Below are 21,989 nucleotides of genomic sequence, written 5' to 3'. Positions count from 1 at the left end.
GGCAGTAGAAATGCACTCCTGCTGGAGTGGAGGCAGGAAAAGACCACTTTGAAAGTTGACACTGCAGCATACACACTTGCAAACTGAGACAGGAAAAAAATGAACGTTATCAGAGGCGCAATCTCAGCAAGTAGGCAGCCAGCTTGCTTTCCGTTAATTGCTAACCAGGTGAAAAGGGGTTAGCAATGAGCAGCAATCTTCTGAACTGGGGCCCTGAGCCAAGATGGAGTTGGCCAAGCAAGACAGAGACAGCAGGAGGCAGTATCCGTTGCTATACCTCCACAACCTGGTAGGCACCTACATTTGTAGCGTGTGTGTGCTAAATTAAGATTAGTCTGCCTGTTGCAGGTAGCTCAATATTCAGTGGCTCAATAAAGTTGTGGCTCTTTATTTAAACCACATCCATCCATCCATGCCTTCATTCTGAGTTTGGAAGCAATAATAGTTAATAGTTTTCTTTGTGCTTTGCTACTTAAGCAAAATCATGAATAATGCATCTCTTAAGGGAGAATTTCAGCATAACGCTTGTAATTCTATGCAAGTCAATGAGACTAAACCAGTGCAAGTATTTTGTGATTTGCCCTCTACGTCAATCATTATTGTTAAAATATTATTTAGATTCTCTGAAAGGAAGCTCTGTTTGCTTGCAGCTACGGCATACTATTTTGTAATCCAAATTACTTGCATAGTAATGTATAAAAGAACAAACATACTTTCAAAGACTGTAACTTGTAAAATTATTATTAGTTTGTTTCAGAATACACTAAAGCCTTGATTTTTCAACATAATTTGATTAGATTTAGTGGCTATTATGCTAACCATTTACACTTTCACAAAATCCTTCTACATATCTGTACACTAAAATAGTATTTCACTGCACAGCTGAACTTCAGATAAAAATAGCACAAAATGCTAACAATGTGTTGATGATTAGAAGCTGCAGTAAAATATGCACTATGTTTTAATATGCTTTCCCTATAATTCTCCTTGTTATACTTCAATTTCACTGTATTTTCCCATAAATATTTTTTTCTAACTTAACCATTGTATCTGTCTCACTTCATTCAGTGACTTTTAAGATACTGAAGATATTTAACAAAATATTTGTAGCAGTATTCTTAGCAGTTGAAATGGTTCCTTCATTCTAGATGTTATGTCCAAGGGGAAACTTTATACTGATAGGCATATAGAACAGATTATGAAATATGTATGCAACTCCTGAGACAGACAGAACCCAACCATTATGCAATTCTCTATGACACAATGTGTTGATATAAACAGTCTTTGCGTGGACAGGCGGAGTCCCCAGATCCCGAGCGCCCCTCCCCCGTCATGTGGAATAACGACTCAAGACAATGTGCTATGGGATTAAATTGGCCACAACTTTATTAAATTTCAAATGTGGGTAGACCTTGGCTCAGGCATTGGGCGTTCTCCCTCCCCAGTCCCCAGCCGAGGACCTAGGGAACATCAGGGTTATCCAGTGTTTGTGTGGGGGATGGGCCGGCTCTGGAGAACATATGTTCAAGCAGAGATAGCCACCCCTGTTACACCGCCACCGCAGGGGAGAGCAATGACGACCTTTCGGCGTACGGTCAAAGCCTCCCTTCAGAAACCCCTTTAACAGGGAACCCTGGTATTGCAAAGAGAAAAGGATTCCGCCCAAGGCCTGATACTGCCATAGTTGTGACGTTTTGCTACGGGAAAGGCGAAACCTGCCAATACAGGGAAATTTCTTTCCGGCCCTTTGACAGTGACCTTAACGTAGCAGCGCCCGCATACCTGTGAAGAAAAGTTAACCTTCAAAACCTGTGAAGAAGAGTTAACCTGCAAAATAAGGCATTAACTGAGGGTGGGTAGGGTGGGAGAAGCTCTGGAGCCAAGTGAGGATTCCCAGGTAAGATCCTCCCTCTATTGTGTGGGCAGGTAATCCCTCCCCTACCTGGCCTGATCTCCTTGGCAACGCTTCCCCCAGGTGGGACTGGACAACTGACTGGGGTAGGCGGAGACCTCCAGGTATCCCACCTGAGGGAAGGCAAAGCCAAGCCTATGCTGATGGAGCCGCTCCAGATCCAGGGGCTGCGCGTGTCCACGCAAAGGTCGCCCCCCGTTTTATGCAGGGAGCGGTCATTCTCAAGAGTCAAGACCTTTATAATCTAGGAATTCTGTACCTACTTAGTTGGTGGTGCCTTTCTTGCAGGAATATTATAGGCTCTCAATATTCTGATGAGAAGTTTTACATCTCCATCAGAGACAGCCTGTGCTGGAATCTTTCGCCTCTCTTTCCTTTGTGGTTTCAAATGCCTTTTGCGTTCACCTAGCTTGAAAATTGCATTACTCAATTCACTATTTGAAAAAAGGAAATAATTTAGATCAGACTTGCATATGCTCATATGAGAAAAATCTAAATCTTAATTATGCATTTTGTAACATAATTCTAGAAAAATGAGTTTTAAACTTCAATGTTTTTCTATAGGCTTTTTGTAATAAAATGAACCGTAAAATTCAGAAACTTTAGTCAGGTGGTCTATGGAAGATTATAGAAACAGCCAAAAATATATGTACATAGCCCTACACTAAGCAGCAAAGTGAATGTGGTATAGTCCATTAAGCTTTTACATAATAAATGAATATTGTACCTCATAGATATAATTTCTTCATAATCATTCACAATATCTGATAAGTTAAACTTGTGCCTAATGGTCACAATTCGTTTTGTAGCTTGTTTTCTCATCTGTATATAAAAGAGACTCGATGAATGCAATCTGAAACTAAATCATCATGGGTTTAGCTACATAGACACCAATATTGTAAGGTCAAATATACCTCAAATGTTTTTGCATTACAGACTACTTTTTTAGAACATGATATGGATAAAATCTATTTTTTATTTATTTTTTATTTTGAAATCAGATATTACTTTTAGTTCTAAGTGGGAATTGAAAGGGTTCCTCCAGATCCCAACAGCAAATGGTGGGGACAGTTAAGCACAGGTGTGCTACATTGTTGCAGGTGCAGTGATGACAATTTTGATGCTTCATAGGAATACAATACTGACATGAAACCAAGTCTAACACAAGATGACTCAAACAGTCCTTGAACCCAACCCAGACTGAAATACCTAGCTGTATTTCCAGTTCTTCTGTAGCCATTTATGGTTCATATTAAATTTATGGAAAGTATCATACCATCCTAACAAAAGTGGCTGAACTATTCCTTCGTGCAGAAATAGGATCTGCATCTGTCATCATGTCCTTTTCTAACTGGTTCCCATATGCCTGAAATAAGAATTAGTTCATTAATCATAAAGCATTAATTTTCACTGGATTGTGCAGCTAGCCATACACAAGTTAATTTGATACAATTATGTTCCATTTTTCATTGTATCTGGGGAACTCGCATAACTCTCAAGCATTTTGTCCCTCAGCTTTAGAATAATACTTTCTAAGTACTTTTTTGTATGAATTAATGTATATCTTTGATTTCCTATATAAACATTATATATTTGATATTTCCTTGTTTTCTGTTTTCTCCATAAGTTATTCAACAGCCTGGGATTATGTATGCAGTCTTGAGCTTCTTGAAAGAAAGACAAGATGGAAATAATTTTTTTAAATGAATTTACTAAAACTATGTAAAAAGGCATCATAAAGCTCCATTCCTCAGAATACATAATCAATATTGCCCAACATGAATGCGGATATTAGAATGAAACACATAGCCAATACTGTTTGTATTCAAGCAAACAGTATCCAAAATTGTAGGCCAACATTTGTTTTTAAAGTGGAATACCTGAAAGACTGTGTCTGGTATTTCTCTGTCATACAGAGGGATTTGCTGGAAACCATAGAAATCTAACTGTCCCAAGCTTCTCAGCTGCAACAGCTGGAAACGTTTACAATTTGTAATCTCTTCTGCAGTAACAAAGTTAAATTCTTCTTGCAGCTGTTCAAGACGAAAGTATTTTGATTCATTTTGCTCCAAGGATTTTGTATACTAGGAAATATAAAATAATTTATTTAGCAAGTTAGTTGCCTACAACAAATAAATATGGCTGTTGTTTCTAAACTAAAAAATTTACTTCTCTTAATACCGCTTGCAATGTTATGTTCCACATGCATGCTGAAATGATAAAGCATAATCACTGAAAACACAAATTTTGCACATCAGAAAGTGCAGGTGAATGGATCTTGCAAATCTGTTTCAGGAGCTCAGCAAAATGTGTGTCAAATGCACACCTCACATTTCCAAAAAGTCTCTGATATGACAAAGACCTAAGTATCAACTGATACACTAGCTACTGAGACTTAAATATTTACCATGATTATCTCAATCAAATCCAAATAGTCAGGGTTATTTGGATCAATATTGGCTTCTTTTGCCCACTCAATTAGTTTCTGTATGTCAGAATGCTGCCAAATTCCAGTTCCTTTTCCTGAATCGATATACCTTGGCATACTAAAGAAAAAGAAAAAAGAATTAAAGGGATAAACAAGTCTCATTATGATGGAACTCTATTCAGCAAATATAAACCTTATTACCTAATGCAGGCAACATGAAGGGGCTGAAATGTGGGTGCTAAAGGAGCTCCTGTGTCATCAACTGTCCAAGATAAAGAATACATTAATTTTCCTGATGTCAGAATACATAGTTCTTCTCTTTCCTTTTCATCAAGGAAAAAAGATACATCTGTCAAAAACATAACTGAAATAAGCCTTTTGATAACAAGACCTTATGTTTGACATATTATTACTAACATTAATGCCGCAATGCGGATAAGCCTACACAGACAGAGAGAGAGGAAACTAATATGAGATATAAACTACCATTAACACCCCCAAACATTCCTACTTTTACATCATTTGAGTGAATTAATGATAACTGCTATACATCCAATTTATACCCGAACTCCTGAGCTGGGTTTTTTGTCTGATAACAAACAAGTGATCAGAGTGAAGTATCCTGGCCACCATGATGTTAATGGAAATGGTTAGGACTGCAGTGTTAAGGCCAAACTAATCATGACAACAGCAGCTTCGTGTGTTTAAACGTGGATCTGACCACTCACATGAGGATATGATGGTCTGTTTTTGAATAATAAAAGAGTGTACAGTTGATTGAAACCTTAATACCCTCAATTTACCTCTTCACAGTTTGTTACCCCAGAAATGCTTGGTGTTTGAATCAGGATGATATGCTCTAAGAAGGTAAGCTGTCAGTGAAGGGTGGCTTATACACCCCTTACCTGTGCTCCTTTTACTCTGTGACTGGGACAGTTCTACACATGGGTGTAGCCGAGTTTTTAGTTAGGGAGGGCAGAACCTCAGATTTGTATTTATTGTTTGTTTTGTTTCAGGGGGGCTGCTGCCCCCCCTTGACTATGCCCATCGAGCTACATCTAAAGGCATGGATCTGCCATCATTGCATATTAACTAGCCCTCACAGTGACTTATCAGAGGTCTAAAGGTAGAAAGCTAAATATCCTCAGAGTTTGGGGGCTCTATTTAAAAACCTTTTAATTCTATCAAATATATCACTGGATATAACGGGAGGAATAAGCATTTTTAAAAAGAAAGCCATTATCATACTGACAGGTGCAGCAGAATTAATAGAGGCACCCTTCCCATATCTAGTTTCCTGTACTGATCATCCACAGAGACATATTGTAGCATATTGCTTTGAATGATCCGCAAAATAGTAGTCACCACCACCATACCTATCGAGTTAAAAACATATATTATGAACTTACTGCTTCCCACTGCCCCACTGGAAGGTTTAACTTGTTGTTCACAACTAAACTCTGCCTCGTCCAGAACATCTTTGCTTTTCAATGTAACATTATTGGGAAGAGGTAAGTACACTTTGGCCAACAAAGTCGGTTTTCTACTTGATTCAAATATCTAAAATTAAACAAATCACCCAATGTTTTTAAAAAAGAAGATTAAGCTGTGTCAGCTTAACCAAAGAAAGGCAAGGAAAAAATATGCAAAAAAACCCCTATTATACACATATCAAAAGGCTGATATCTTATAAATCAGTACTGTACCTAGTGCAAAGTGGATTCTTTTTAAATAAACAAGTAGTCATCAGTACAGCACAATATTGTGTAAAAGGTACCACTGATCTAAGATTATAAATATGTTCTAAAATCCACACATTACAAAATCAATGGCTGCATCACATGGACTCATGATGTACTCCCAAAATGTAACTACATCTTTTCTTCTTTACCATAAGCATGTCCTACAAGGAAGCCACAATTGGCCCCACTTTCCACTGGCATGTACAGATAATATAACACAGCATCAAAGGTGGGCCTAGGGGAGGGTGACTGGTACAATCACTCCGGGCATGGAGCATCTGGGGTGCTGAAGCAAGTGCCACAACTATGATATCCAATGGAAGGCAAGAGGCAGGGAGTGCCGGATTTTGGCGTTGCACAGGGCACCACGGAAATTTGAGATGCCAAAATCCTGACAGCGTGAAAAAGACATGTGACATTTTCACACATTATGGAACACCATAGATTCACACAATTTTTATGCAGCCTCCCCATTAAAATAAAAATACAGGAAGCTATGCTGAGTATGAACAATAGTTCTTAAATATTACATCAAAATACAATCCAATTTTCTTCAAAGTGCATGGTTTGTAAAGAACAGCTTCAGCTATGGTACACTGTTGAACTATTTTTATCATCTAACTAGGCATACCTCTAATCGAAGAGATTCAGGCCAGTTTAATACTTGAATTCTAAAAATCTGCTGAAATATTACTTTAAAATCCTGGTGAAGAGGCGCTTCGGAAGTAGAGGAGACCAATTTATTGTTGTAATATATTTTAATAAAGTATTTTTCCATTTTGACTTTTTCTCTTCTCTGTCGTTCATCTCTAAACATACCGGAATACAGACCAGATCAAATAATATATTAATATTTATATACAGAACCAGCCAACAAATCAGAGGAAACTTTCAAAGTACAATAAAATATGTGCTCAAACTTTTCCTACATTGGTTCTCACTACAGCAAAAATTTTAAATGTTTAATGTGTACATAATTAAATTGAATATTAATTATATATTCCATGTCAAACCAAAAAGTGGGGGATTACAGCATAATCACATATTTTCTTTAACTTGTGCAAAGTTATTAAAGATCTTGAAATCAATAATAAAGATACATTTTCTTTCTATCACTAGGGTTCGAAGTCACAATTCTCATATGTGTGTTTCCTTTTACCACAAGAATTATTAAGAGCTCCACAAATTAGGGAGCCATTGCTCACACAGCGAAGCTGCTTCTTCCTCTCCTCTAACCTGCAGCTCCCACACACCCCAAATCTGCTCCAAAGGGCTGGGGGATCCAGGGCAGATTTGGGGACGGGGGGGGGGGTAGATGGTAAACCAGAAGATTTATGTTGCATAAGCACAGGGCCGTCTTAAACAAATTCGGTGCAAAGATCCCTCCGGCGCCCCCCCTTTCCCAGAGTTGACCTTTTTTTTAGGGCTAGAGGAGGCGGGCAGTGGCTGGAGGGCGGCTCTCCAGTGGGGAAGAGGCGGAGGCTGGCCGCAGTGGCTCCTGGCTCACCTGGCCACTTTGTGCTGCAGTGTCCATGGCAGGTAGCACACCGTGCGCCGCTCCCGCTAAGCGTCAGCTCGGTTTTTTCCCTTTTAACGTTCTGGCACCCCGCAGAATTTGGCGCCTGCAGGCTAAAAGGGAAAAAACTGAGCCGATGCTCGGTGGGAGCAGCACACGAACCCTCGCTCACTCAGCACGCTCGTTCAGTGTTCCCCAGACTCTTGCCTGGCGCCCTCCAGAACTTGGCGCCCCAGCGCTCTGCGCCACTAGCCTTGATGGGTAAGACGGGCCTGCATAAGCACATGGATATAACTGGATTATACCCATAGTGCACTGTGTCCTACAGTTAGCAGAAATTCAGAGTAACTGACAGCCAAACATTCAGGAAATTTCCAGGTTTTCCATTCAGTGATGGTCTTCACATAGGATTTGGCTCTCCCTACTGCTTCAAGAAGCAGGTGGCGCTGTGGGTTAAAGCCTCAGCGCCTAGGGCTTGCCGATCGAAAGGTCGGCGGTTCGAATCCCTGCAGCGGGGTGCGCTCCCGCTGCTCGGTCCCAGCGCCTGCCAACCTAGCAGTTCGAAAGCACCTCCGGGTGCAAGTAGATAAATAGGGACCGCTTACCAGCGGGAAGGTAAACGGCGTTTCCGTGTGCGGCTCTGGCTCGCCAGAGCAGCGATGTCACGCTGGCCACGTGACCCGGAAGTGTCTCCGGACAGCGCTGGCCCCAGGCCTCTTAAGTGAGATGGGCGCACAACCCCAGAGACTGTCAAGACTGGCCCGTACGGGCAGGGGTACCTTTACCTTTACCTTTACTGCTTCAAGATGGGAAATGCTGAACTTCAGAAATAGTCTTGGAGGACAGCATTAATATACAGTAATGGGCATAATGGTGGGGTGGAAAGAACCAGTGGAACATAGTTCTTTCTGGATATCAGACATGCATAGGCTATTGTCATTGGCATCTCCACTTTCAGAAGCAAAGTGAGGTGTGGGATGGGCTGGCTGGGGGCCGGCTCACTTAAAGGGCATTTCCCCCTTCCCCCACCATAAAGCATTATAAAACTCAATAAATAAGCATAAATCTACAGGTGCACAGTCTTCTCTTTGTGTCTCATATATGTATGTGTATGTGTACACACACACACACACACACACACACACATATATATAAATTCCCCCCCAGTAGTATTTATACTACTGGGGAAATACGTTTTTATATAGGTGCTTTGTAAAACTAAAAAAAAGGAAACCTGCAACTCACAGAGGGCACATGTCGTCTGCTGTTATTTCTGTTACAAAGGTAAGATGTGGTACCAAAAGAGGTTCATTTATCCCTCCGATGTCCATTGCAGTTTGGAAGGTATGAGCTGAATCCAAGCATCCCTAGAAATCAATATTTGTATTTTCATTGCACCCAATATATTATTTCAAACAAACCACAATATCTGCATTCCAATTAAAAAACCTGGTGTAATAAGCTTAGACTGGCATGTATGAGATAGAGTACTCTTCAATTCTGAATTTACACTGTATATAAAATATTCATAAGGTCAACCAGATTTCTACAATAAGCGCCAGAAATTAACTGAGCACAAACCAACAGGGAACAGTGCTAATCACAGCCATTTTCCTATGGCACAATGATTTACTATTCTGCAACTCCTTCAACTTAAGAACCTTCTGTCTTCTTCCAGCTGCTGAAAATTTGTTTGATAAATCAGTATATCTTTCATCTCTTGGAGCATTTTCATTCTCTTCTGATATGTTGCCTTCGAATTCATCAAGTTCTGAGATATATGTCAGCCTTATTCAAAGATGGGGAGAAAACAATGAAACCTCTACATTTAGGCTCAGATGTTATCTGACATTTGGTTGTACGATTCCTCTCCCTTTTTAATGCGAAGAGGATATAACTGGAGAAAGGAAGTGCTTAACCTCTTTGCTACCTCTTTCACCCATCACTCTTCTCACACCCAATTATAGCGCTCCAGTGCTCTGCCTCTGCAACTATTACAGTGGTGCCCCGCAAGACGAACGCCTCGCAAGACGGAAAACCCGCTAGACGAAAGGGTTTTCCGTTTTGGAGGCGCTTCGCAAAACGAATTTCCCTATGGGCTTGCTTCGCAAGACAAAATGTCTTGCGAGTTCCTGCGGGTTTTCTCCCCTTTTTCCCCCCTTTTCCTAAGCCGCTAAACCACTTATCAGCTGATCCGCTGATAAGCCGCTAAACCGCTAATAGCGCTAATCCGCTAAACTGTCAATGGGCTTGCTTCGCAAGACGAAAAAACCGCTATACGAAGAGCCTCACGGAACAGATTAATTTCGTCTTGCGAGGCACCACTGTATCTGAGTTTTGTTCCTTTGAAAGGAAATCTTTGGAGGTCCACTGCATTTTGTAATATTTGAATTTATTTACAAATATACAGGTTAAGCATAGATGGAGGCACACAGCCTAAGCCAGGCTTCTTCAACCTCGGCCCTCCAGCTGTTTTTGGCCTACAACTCCCATGATCCCTAGCTAGCAGGACCAGTGGTCAGGGATGCTGGGAATTGTAGTCTCAAAACATCTGGAGGGCCGAGGTTGAGAAAGCCTGGCCTAAGCTTTCCAACAAAATATACTGCCCTACATCACACCCTCAGAGAAACATACTCCTTGATCTCCAAATATTGTTAGTTTACTGAGCACACAAAATCCTGCTTTTTGTCTTTTTAGATTTTAGATTATTTTTTAGAGATTTTAAAGATATCAAGCTGTTTATCAATACATATAAACAAACAAACTGCGATAAATTCCATTTCTTCTCTTTGAGAAACACAAACACACAAGGACTAGATTAAATCTTTCTGAAGAATTAAAAATCATATATGAAAGATAATCATTACCACTTACTTTTGAAATTGCAGCCTGACAGTAGAACTAACAAATCCTTGCTGTCTCCGTAGAGATTTTATTTGTTTCCATACTTTCATAATACTTTGTATTAAGCATTTATCTCTTTGGTGTTCTATATCATGTAATATTCTGGTATTTCTTGTATTTTATAATGCAAAACAGAAAAAAAAAACCTGAGCACAAACTTAAAATTCCATTTAATGATTTGCAGTTGTTAAACTAAAATCTAAAATCATGACATAAATTGTACATTCGTTTCCCCTGTGATTAACGTATTTTATAAATATAGTTACACACTGCCCCAGTTTCCAAGCAGTGAGAGATTCTAGGGGTTCCAGCACTTTGCCCAGAATATGGTTTGCTTGGAATGAAGGTCAGCAGAGACTGTGGCATCTTTAGGATAGATGGTTTTAATTCCACATATATACAACTTAACTCACTTCATATCTGTGTCTCCTGCTTCCAGCTCATAGGCAAGAGGATGCCAATGCTCTCCTACGCAAGAGAGAGGGTGGGTGGGGGAAATCCCACCCATTTGTTGTATGGCACAGAGCAACTTCTTTGGTTATGCTAATCATGGTGCTTAACAAGCCAGACAAAGTCATTAGCTTAATAAAGTAATTGGTTTGGCAAACCTGTACATTCTATCCGCACAGATGCAGGAGCCCAAGAATTGGAAGGGATTCATGGTACCATTCAGATTGACACCCACCAAACTACCCACTAATGCTACCCACTTCCAAGAAAAAGAGGTCTGGGCCTAGACCTACAACTAAATAACAGAATAACAATTTACATGTATCTGCATCTGGTGCTTTCACAGTACATAGTTTCCACTGTATGCTAAAGATGCACTCCTTTACCTGGGCTTTGACACCCAAGATATATATGTACAGCACCCATCCTATTCCTGGAACTGCAACTTGCTTTAACTTTTTTGAATTTTACATTGTTATAAATTACCCTGGGATCTGATGCTGAAGGGTGGGTAACAAATTGAAATGATGGTGATGTTTGTTTTTCATTTTATTTCATAGAATTTATTTTCTACTTGATGGGGGTAGGACAATGTGGTTAAAACCTCAAAGCAGCTTAATCAGTTGCCTCAGGGAATTGATTTTGAGTCAATGCAGATTACTCACTATTTTCAATTTTGTACTCTTGGAAATCAGCACTGACCAAAGCAGTATATACCTACAGCACGGTCAATTCCTCCTCCTGCCCCATTTTAAATAGGTACCTTATTTGTGATCTGTAATCCTTCAAAGTTTTCGTACTTAGCTCACTTGTTTTTAAGTTACTTTCCAGTAATTTTGTGGAACTTATTAATGCTTTGAGCTGTAATTAAAAATAATTTATTTAAAATGCATTAATTCTTTTATTAGCAAATAACTTCATGTGATATTTTGTTAAAATTATTAATATTTTAAAATGAAAGTGTCACACTCTACAGGACAATATCCTTTCTGGATATTTAGGGTTGTTGGTTTTTTCCTGCCCTGATATGCATCACTTTGCATTCATTTACATGGATTTACATTTGCCATTTTACTGCCCATTCTGTCAGAATGAAGACACCAAGTCTTCAAGCTGTGACATCCTGAAGTCTTAAAGCCTTTTACATCATACCTTATAACTAAAACTGTAAGATAAAGCATTTTCTTACTTTTTCAGATAGCAAGAGAGTAACGTTTTGCTGCTGCCGTTGTTGAAAGCAGTCATAAAGGTCAAGCAACCTGGCAGCCAGTACTTGTTCACAGTTGAAAAAAAAATGATGGCTAAACACAATACTTGATATGTTAAGATCCAGTTGATAAATTTTGCTCTGTTCCTCTGACTTAGTTATGATGCAGTTTTCCAGTTGAGGTTGCATTGCCTGTGTTTTTAAAAAAAGTAAATTTGAGGTGAAGCAACAAGTTTTTCAGAGTTGAGTATGGTTTAAATGAGGAATTACTTCATCTGGCATACATGTTTTTGGCTCTGATAGGTAGTTTTTGCTTTGTTTTCTAGGTTTTCACAACATTAAAAAAAAACTGAATAATCTCCTTGACTAGAGATAACAGTGGAGAAAAATGTGTGTAAGTCTACACTGTGGAAAGTGATGCTTCTCTCGTACCAATTGACTCTCCTAAAAACTATTTCTGTCTTAATTCTTGGTTACTAAACTAACTCTTACTCTTATTTAGTCCTTTTGAGTTGCTATATGATTCAGCCTTAAATATATGTACAGTGGTACCTTGGGTTAAGAACTTAATTCATTCTGGAGGTCTGTTCTTAACCTGAAGCACCACTTTAGCTAATGGGGCCTCCTGCTGCCGCTGCGCCAGTGGCGTGCAATTTCTGTTTTCATCCTGAAACAAAGTACTTAACCCGAGGTAATATTTCTGGGTTAGCGGAGTCTGTAACCTGAAGCATATGTAACCTGAAGTATATGTAGCCCGAGGTACCACTGTTCAAGAATTTATCACATCTACAAAAATATAAGGTGTATTTTACATGAGAGCATAAATATTACATATGTAAAAAGGCATGATAAACATACCTCCACCCCAAATCAAATGTGTTTATTCTAAGTCACTCTGGTGACTATTAGTCTTACTTCAGATAAACTAAACATTTTTAATATTAATTTTATCGCGTTAATATCCTAAATTTCTTTCATCATAGCACCCAAGTACATGTGATTTCCAGACACTTGTGCACTAATCAGACCCTACCTATGAACAAGGTGGTGTGCCTTCAGACCATTATAGTGCCTTCATGTGTGTTTGATTCATTAGCAAACTAATTTATAGAAATCACTAGATTTATAGAATTTTATTTGATCACTAGATTTTAAGTGTACTGTATGTATATAAAATGAATGAAGTACATTAAAATATTTTAGCTAAAACATAAGATATTATATATTACTGTTAATATTAGCTCAAATATATTCATTCCATTTTAGCAGTACACTGCACAACTCCTAGTGCAGTAGAGAGCTTCCTCAACTTTCATTAATTGTAAAGATGTGAATTAACAATTCCATCTAAAATATACTCCCAGCCCTACATAGTATTTCTAGCCTGGGAATATAAAGCATTTCCTAGCAAAATAATAGTCTTAAAAAGGAAGCGTTTTGGTTTTTTAAAGTGGAAAAAAACAAACCTTCCTGTATGTTGTCTTTAATCGTGGGTCAATCTCAGAAGGAAAAAACACTCTGTAGTAACTTGATGGTTTGATTGGAGAAGGCAATGACATTATTTCCCCGCTTTCGTCAAACCAGTTTTTCCCCTTAATAAATATGATTCAGAAACACAAACAACATTAAACAAGTCATCTGCTTTTTAAACATATTATTTAGGTAACAGAAGTTTTTAGAAACTAAACAGCACATTTACCCCATCTTGCTGAAGAAGACGGTTTTCCATTTTGTAGTATGTATTCCTAGATACACGAGGCTTTCTTGGAATATAAAATCCTTCATCTTCTAGGAATCGTGGTGCCATATTGTCTGGCAATTTACAGCTCTGTATAACTGAGAACAATTATTATGAAGTTAGGGTGACATATAGGTAGAATGTAAATTCTTGAATTAATTTATCCTCTTCTTTTTGTTGGTCAGATATTTAAATCTAATCCAGAAAAGTACAACAGTAACACAAAACAAACTGCTTAACCACCTACGCCAAATATAGCAAATTTTAAAATGAGCCCTCTCTTTCACTAACTTTTGCTCTTCTCTCTAATCCTTCCTTCTCTCTCAGAACGGTTGATACTGAAACGTGTCCTGTTCTGGTCCTGCAGATAAGCTCATATAGCAAGGCAGGTCTATTATCACAGCACCAAGCAGAGCTCCTAGCAAACAACTTGCTTTGACAAGGACTGAAAGTGTTCTAGGACCTTTAGAGTTTCTGCCTCTAGCCCACATCTCTTAAACTCTGCCCACTTTTGAAGAACTAGTCTCTTAATGGACTAACCTGAAAACAGGCAGTTTCCATGCATTCCATGGCCTCTTACCTGGTGAGGGGTGGCAGTCATTTCTGCATTTGTACCAGAAAATGCAGCCTACTGGGCATTTGGTGTTCACATGCACATTTGTAAGATCTAAGTCACTGTCATATTTTGCAACATACATTACCCGGGGAAGTGCTTGGCAGAAAAAGTTGTTGGTCCCATTGCTTTTGCTTATCGAGATTACTGCTTTCACACCCAGGAGGTTTTACTTCAAGCAGTTCTGGTAGTAGTATTTCTCTCACATGATCAAGCAAAGGAGTTTGTTCATTTAAGCCGCAGACATTTTGAAGGCTGTCATTTATAGATTTCTGTTAATCATAATAAAAAATAAGTGTGATAGAAATATAGAGAGCGATGGGACAGATACCAACAGAAAACAATCTACATAAACATGTTGGAATAGATATAGGTAATTTCCAGAGAAATTGCTTTATAATTTTATGAGTCCAGTATGTTTTATGTAGTGCTGTAACACCATTATTAGGACCAGTTTGCTCACTTCTTTCTAAACTTTCAATAGGTCCTAATAAAGGAAGCACCTTATTGTTACCCTTTGATTGTTTATAATGCATAAACATTGATAGCTACAATTTTTGTTATATTTTATTGTTTTCATTGGAATTAGAAAACTCATACTTCAACTTTCAGGTTTAATGAACAGTATCTAAGTATGAAGAATTAAGTGATTCCTTAATACAGTACCTGGATCACTATTTTCTATCTCTATGAAAATAGGCATTTTCCACAAATACTTCAAAAATGAAGTATCACCAATACTGCTTACATTCAGAATGTGCAGGCATTTCAGTGCATGGCCTAGTCCAGGAGTAGTCAACCTTTTTATACCTACCGCCCACTAATGAACCTTTCTTGATAGTAAAATTTCCTTACCGCCCAGCAGTGCTTGATAGAAGGAGAATTCAGCTTGTGCCATAAAATTCCCTACCGCCCACCTAGAATCCTGAAACCCCACTAGTGGGCAGTAGGGACCAGGTTGACAACCCCTGGTCTAGTCCATAGGTGTGGGGAAACAGGCAGTACCTCTCTGATCTTTTTGAAAAACAAATATACAGGGTCTGGTGCTTTGTGCAGCCCAAATACCTAATCTCTCCCAGTGTCTCTGCTTAAACAAATATCAGTGTATTTCCCTCCAGTAACAAAGCAAGTGAAAGAAATGCATAGTGATTTCATCCAAGATGCTGTCTTCCTCACTCTCATTCACTTGAAAACAAAACAGCAAGCCTTTTTTTTGTACCTAGCTCTCAAAGCATCTCTTTCCTTCAAGCTCCCTCACAAGCAATCTCCAGTCCAGCCCATATTGTTGCTCATTTTGGCACTTTCTCACCTATATACAACTAATTGCAACCCAGCTCATCCCTTTAAAGTAATCAACAGAGTATTAAAGTGGTCAACTGTTCTCTGCAACACTAGAAAGTATAAGAAAAGTCTGTGAAAAAGTTAAATATTTTAAAGAAAGCTCCCAGTTCCACGACAATTGTTTATAAATGTAAATCAAATACTTATTTGGATCATGGTCAAATATATCTAGGAAATCTATGGTACAAGGTACTTTGAAAAAAAGAAAATGAATGAAATAAAAATTCTTTTTCTTTTGTTTAAGGCTATATAGTTATTTTGTATATAAGTTTAGGGCCACTGAAGAAAACTTTTGAATAGCTTATTTCATAATTTTCCTTTGTTACCAGAGAAAGTGAATTAACTGTAGCTATAAACAACTTCAAATACTAGACATCTATTTGACAGAAGACTTTCAAGACACTCCAGCATCATAATGCAACAGAAAAGAATGCAGTTTGTATGAAGAGAAGAATAGCAGTACCTGGTCAATGACCTGATCAGTTTCTTTCAGCTTTGAGTAATCTTCAAAAGTTGATGTAAAAAATATAAAACCCTCATCAAAGGAGACTTCATTCTAAGATTTAAAATTTGGTGAATAATTATCAATCAGTAGTGCTAAATACTGGGTAGCCTTCTCTTTCTCCAGAAACTTAATTTTCCTTTATTTTCCTTTATTATATCCATTGACAACATCACCATCTAACCTAGCACTGAGGCTGTTTTACTCCCTCCCTCCTTCTCATATTCAGTCTTCTCACCAAGTCAAGTCACATGTTCTTATATAAAAACCTACCAATTCATCTCTATCTTTCTCAACTTAAATTTTGGTTCATCATCTTCTCATTCCCACCCTGTCTAATGAAACATTTTCCTCTTAGGCCTTCCCTTATCATGCCTTAGTTCACACACCTCTGCCCATAGCTTTGCTGCCAAAATCATTTACCTTCTTCATCATTCAGATCTTAGTACTCTGAATGTAGAGGGGAGACAGCATATGCCAATCTTTGTGTAAGCAAAGGTAATTCCTATATCTCAGTCTTCTCCAGCTGACCTTCAACTTCAACTTAAAACACCTCTAGATCTTGTTGCTTAAGAGAGAGCGGGGTGCTTCTTTGGCTTTTCTCAAATTTGTGCCACAGCAAGAAGAAGCTCTAGATTACCGAGCTATCAGAGAGATTTTTTTTTTTAAAGAGGAACAAGTAGCAAGCACCTCCCTCTTGCTTCTCCCCTCCCCACCTCTCTGATGCAGAGATTCTTGAATATGCACCATATATTTAAAGCACACACGCCCCCACCCCTCAGAATCCTGGGAAATGTAGTTTATACCTCACAGAGCTACAACTCTCAGCACTCCTAAAAATGTCAGTTCCCAGGATCCTTTTCTTGAGGGGATGGGGGAATGTGCTTTTTTAAAAAGCAGTGAGAAGAGATTCAAGACTGAATGATACTCATCTTCTTGATGGCACAGGTGTTTTCTACATGTAATGGCAGGAGTAACCAGAATCACACATTCTACAAAAATATGCTCATATTAGAATTTGTTGCACCAAATTGAATATAAAAAGCAATGGTGCAGCTTATCAGTGTTGGCAGCAATTTTACAAATATTTTATTACCTCAGTGCTCACTTCAGAGTTGTGTTGGTATTCTTTAGTATCAGAGTAGGGTTTGTCGCAAGATTTTTCTTCTTGTTCAGCCTAAAACAAAGGATATTTTAGTGTGTTTCTTGTAATTTTAAAAACACAGAGAAAACAAGAATTGAGATAAAATGCAGGCTTTCCATATTCAGCACTTAACTTCTTTTTTCTGATGCGCTCCAATTGGTGTGGGAGAAATGATGAGTCTTTTAAATTGGTTGAACTTACCGCCTTTTATAGAATCATACATATAATAAGTTACATGTTTCATTTGAATGCTAAATCAAAATTCAATTAAAACTATTTACCTTAACAGTTCTCAACTTCCCTCTCACTCTATCCCGTAATACTTCAGTTAATCTACTTTGTTTTTCTTCTACAGCCACAGCTATTATAAAAAGCACAGACATTTGAAACACACTTTGCAATAAAATACTCGAATATTATCGGAATGTATTTTGCAGTACTTTTCATATAGACAATTTTGGATTCTCAAGGAAATGACAATAATCCAGTAGGTTTTTCAAAGTTTGTGAAGGATTTAGATTAAGTATTCTTTATTTGAGTCATACATTCACATTTCAAGCACGCTCCTTAAAGTGCAAATTATAAATGAAAGTGCATTTAGTTCACTGCACAAGAAAAATGCAGAAAACACATGATTTCAAGTTGCAACATCTGCACAAAAAGTTGACAAGAATCTAAAATTAGAATATTCTAATTCTAGCACATCAGAATATTCTGTATTTTTTATCAAGTGCTAATATTATTACAGTACTTTAGAATAGAATGAAAACAGGAAAAGGTCATATGTAGGTTTGACGTTTGAATAACATCTAAATTTAATCTGAGCCACATTTGTGGAAATGCCCTTGAACTTCATTGTGATATATTACAACTTGGTAAGGAGTAAAAACATTGAGCTACCTTCCTGTGGATATTGGTCCAGGGTTTCTTTTTGTTTTCTATCAACATGTATGTCATCTTCAGTTTGCTACATTAAACAATTTACCAAAAGAGAAAAGTTGCAATGAAATTATCAAAACTATTCCCTCACATTTTTATTCATTTTTTCAGCTGTATACATCATATACCATCACCCCATCCAAAATGTTTACTAGTGTGCAACCTACAAAAACTTCAAGTTGTGATGCAGGCAAGGTTTATGCCATCATTCAGATAGTAAATGGAATAAACAAAGAAGAATGATCTTCATATTAGAAACAAAATAACATTTAGAGTTGGTCAACATGCTATAAACATTTAATTGTCCAAGATACAAGACATCCCATGTGTTCAACAAATGTATCTATATGTATAACAGAGTTCTCAAAAGCTCATTTCCATTTTAGTTCCTCTTGTTCAGCGGCATAGCTAGCCGCTTGGGTGCCAAGTGCGGCACGCGTGTCCTGAAGCTGGGGATGGAGCGAGCCGCCCATAGGGGTGGGGCGCGCTGCGTGGAGCCTCTCCGCCACCTCCTCCTCAGCTGTAGGACGGCTGAGGGAGAGGTGGAGGGCAGACCCAAGTCCCACACTGCCATTTCAGGCAGTGCGGAGCCTGCAGGCCCCAAGCCACTACATCACTCCCAGGAGAGACACGTGTCTTGGGCATGCTGCAGGCCCCGCGGTAAGTGCTGGCCCCCGTGGTGTGGCGCCCAGTGCCAGCTGTTTTGTTATGTTCACTGACTGAACTAAAAAGTTTCATGAGCCCATTTAAACAAACAAACAAACAAACAAAAACACCTCATATTTTTGTCATTTTGTCACGCCCCCCCCCCCCCAGTGATGACACCTGGGGCAGATCCGTACCCCCCTTCCTCTGCCATGGCTCTTATTGTATTTAGAACTTCTAAAGTGGCCTTTTGAGAGATTCTGAAGGACTAAAGGAAAATAGAGAAAGGCCCCCAAAGCCCATGAGTGCTCCGCCAATGAGTCTTTGAAGTGAATGCAAAACCAAATATTACAATATGAAATGATTACAAAAACAGGAACCTTAGTTGAAGTGCCTCACTTCATAATGTCTAATACTAGCTTTCCAACCTGGTGTTTCCCTCCAGGTGCTCTGGACTACAGCTCCCATGATCCCTGACCATTGATCACACTGGCTAGTAAGAATGATGGAAATTGTAGTCCAAAACATCTGGAGGTATCAGGTTGAAGAAAGCTGGTCTAGAGCAACTTACCCTGATGTCATTATATCTTCACCCATACGTGCAATAAAATGGCACTGCGCAGTTAAGATTTCACTTTCAAGATAAAACTGATTTGGGGGAAAATACATTTTCCATGAAACCTCTGTAGAGAAGAGATTATTTTTTAAAAAATTTAAAAAGCAAATGCTTTCCAAACTCTTGCTTCAGTAAATGTTTTGCATGCTATGTGATGGGGTAAAACGTACCTTTCTTCTGACACTTCTTTTCTGTAAAGATTTACTTTTCTTTGCAATTCTTTCCTGAACCTTTTCTTTCTGAATAATAAAAAAGAAAACTATCTAAAATCATAATCTATATGATACACAACTTCATAAACAAATGTAAATAAAAGTGTGATGTTGCATAGAAGGATGAAGTCAATTTTAGGGAAGTCCTTCCTAACTGAACCTTTGACACCTACCGAATATATATATATTTTTTACTCCACCAAGCATTTCAATCCAAGTCAGATGTTATAGATTTAACTTTTTTTTTTACTTTTTATATTGTATTATTGTAAACTGTTTGTATTATTGTAAACTGACTATCATAGTCAAGTGGTAAATAAATAGAGGGACTACATGTAGATGCATAATTTGGGAACTAAATCTCACTAGCCAAGTTATCTTCTTACACTAAATAACCTCAGGCTTTTCAATAAATTTCAGTACCATGACATGCTGCCTTTAAAAATATTTGATTATACTGTATTGTTAAGGTTAGGCTTCTTGCAATGTAGGGATGTTCACTATAACAATTTTGTTTGTCGTTATAAATATCAATAACAATTAATTTCAGGATTTTTATAAATAATTTTTATTAAAGATTTTCTTGAGTTACAAAAGTACGTGCATTGCCTCTATTTGCAGGTTGTAGAGTCTTTTCTACAAATCTGTTACATTTGATGTGAGACATTAATGTAGTATACTGTATGAAGTTGGGGGAGAAGAGAGGCAGGGATAGAGTGTGCAGGGAAGGGGAAGTGGTAAACTAACACTCTTTTACATAGTGTATGTGTGAGGTTGTTGCATTAATAAATTTCAGTTTTAATAAGTAAGCAACCACACCCTCACCTCCAAAGAGGCATCTGCTTGCCTGGGATTTTAACCATTAGGGAGATATCCAGAAAACAGAATAAAGTGTTGTGTGAATGCAGCCATAATTTATATGTATTTGTTTTTAAAATACACTTAAGTCTATTATCTATAGGAGTATTATAAGAAATTCAGAATAACCATATGAATTGTTAATTGCAGTACATTCTTGGGGTATAATAAAAAACATATGCCTGTTATTATGATTACTATCTTATCTAGAATAAAAAAAACTGATCAACAAATCTAATTATTGGGGCATTGTAGCTGGGTAATAATGTAAACATTTAAAAATAGTCTTCATAGCTTGCCTTTGTTTTTCTATCCAATAGTATTCCTAATTCTTTGTCAGGATCCATTTTATATAAAAACTGGATTCAGTTGGTCATCAAGGAAACTGGGAAGGAATATGCAGAATATTAAAATGTAAAAACCAGTCCATCTTTACTCCATTCCACATATTTGTGTCTATCACAGCTCATCTTATTCTTTTGCCTAGTACAGAATGTTTCTGTGCCAGTACTGCTCATTCATTGAGTGCAGGTGTAGAATGCAGAAGAAGCGTGTGCCGATGTGCTTACAGAAGCTCTGTGTGACCTGGAACATTCCAAGTCAACCACATCTCATATACCAAGCACACTTGAGTGGCAGCTGTCAATCCCCTGGCAGGCCACATTTGACGGCTTGTGAGTTCTATGAAATAGCTGTGCAGGCCTGTTACAGCGACCAAACAATGAAAGCAATATTGTTTCAAGTGGCTGCCACAAGATAACAATGGAATGCAAGCAAGTCTAAGAAATAAGCACCCAACTTGAGAAGCCCTATTTGAGAAGTGCATTAATACCAGCAAGTTCTGACTGAGAATAGGAGTTTTGCTATTGCCAATAAACATGGTCCAGAAGTTTAGAACCAGAAAGTCCTAAGTTCTTAGAATCGCAGAACTGTAGAGTTGGAAGGGACCAGCGAGGACTATCTTAGTCCTGCAATGCAGGAATCTCTCACTCAACAGGAGGCTCAAACACCCCCCCCCCCAAAAAAAGATGGAGAGTCTCACGCTCTACTGACTGAGTTATCCTAGAAAATAAAAATGCAGTAAGACAAAATCTTATTCTTCCTCTTTTTTGACCCCAGCACAGAAATGCACCGATAGGCACGCATCCACCTCTTCAAAAACTGAAACTCCTTCTCTCCCCCCCACCGCCCGCATTCCTGACTAGCTGGACCATTTCCTCCT

General features: G+C 38.4%; 1 protein-coding gene across 3 annotated transcripts in view; it reads right to left on the bottom strand.

The window, feature by feature from the left end:
- CC2D2B (coiled-coil and C2 domain containing 2B) overlaps positions 1-21,941 on the bottom strand; it is a 37,819-nt gene extending 15,878 nt beyond the window's left edge. For 2 of the 3 annotated variants that reach the window (XM_079978657.1, XM_079978658.1), the window contains exons 1-22: positions 21,067-21,152; positions 19,868-19,936; positions 18,398-18,464; positions 17,779-17,858; positions 17,450-17,530; positions 16,315-16,407; positions 14,599-14,782; positions 13,859-13,995; positions 13,626-13,751; positions 12,142-12,351; positions 11,716-11,813; positions 10,473-10,613; positions 9,260-9,386; positions 8,844-8,965; positions 6,714-6,891; positions 5,750-5,900; positions 4,542-4,689; positions 4,320-4,458; positions 3,793-3,996; positions 3,189-3,278; positions 2,640-2,734; positions 2,176-2,346 (exon numbers count right to left, since the gene is read on the bottom strand). In XM_079978657.1, the coding sequence (XP_079834783.1) occupies positions 2,176-2,346; positions 2,640-2,734; positions 3,189-3,278; positions 3,793-3,996; positions 4,320-4,458; positions 4,542-4,689; positions 5,750-5,900; positions 6,714-6,891; positions 8,844-8,965; positions 9,260-9,386; positions 10,473-10,613; positions 11,716-11,813; positions 12,142-12,351; positions 13,626-13,751; positions 13,859-13,995; positions 14,599-14,782; positions 16,315-16,407; positions 17,450-17,530; positions 17,779-17,858; positions 18,398-18,464; positions 19,868-19,936; positions 21,067-21,114 (2,759 nt within the window). In that variant the 5' untranslated portion in view covers positions 21,115-21,152. Of the gene's footprint in view, positions 1-2,175; positions 2,347-2,639; positions 2,735-3,188; positions 3,279-3,792; positions 3,997-4,319; positions 4,459-4,541; positions 4,690-5,749; positions 5,901-6,713; positions 6,892-8,843; positions 8,966-9,259; positions 9,387-10,472; positions 10,614-11,715; positions 11,814-12,141; positions 12,352-13,625; positions 13,752-13,858; positions 13,996-14,598; positions 14,783-16,314; positions 16,408-17,449; positions 17,531-17,778; positions 17,859-18,397; positions 18,465-19,867; positions 19,937-21,066; positions 21,153-21,917 lie in introns of those variants that run through there. The other variant, XM_079978656.1, reaches the window with a different exon arrangement.
- Between the last annotated feature and the right edge of the window lie 48 nt (positions 21,942-21,989).

The sequence above is a fragment of the Podarcis cretensis genome, assembly GCF_951804945.1.
Source record: "Podarcis cretensis genome assembly, chromosome: 5".
NCBI classification, from domain to species: domain Eukaryota; kingdom Metazoa; phylum Chordata; class Lepidosauria; order Squamata; family Lacertidae; genus Podarcis; species Podarcis cretensis.
The sequence above is the reverse complement of the archived record's forward strand: the minus strand, read 5'-3'. Positions and strand labels throughout refer to the sequence as shown.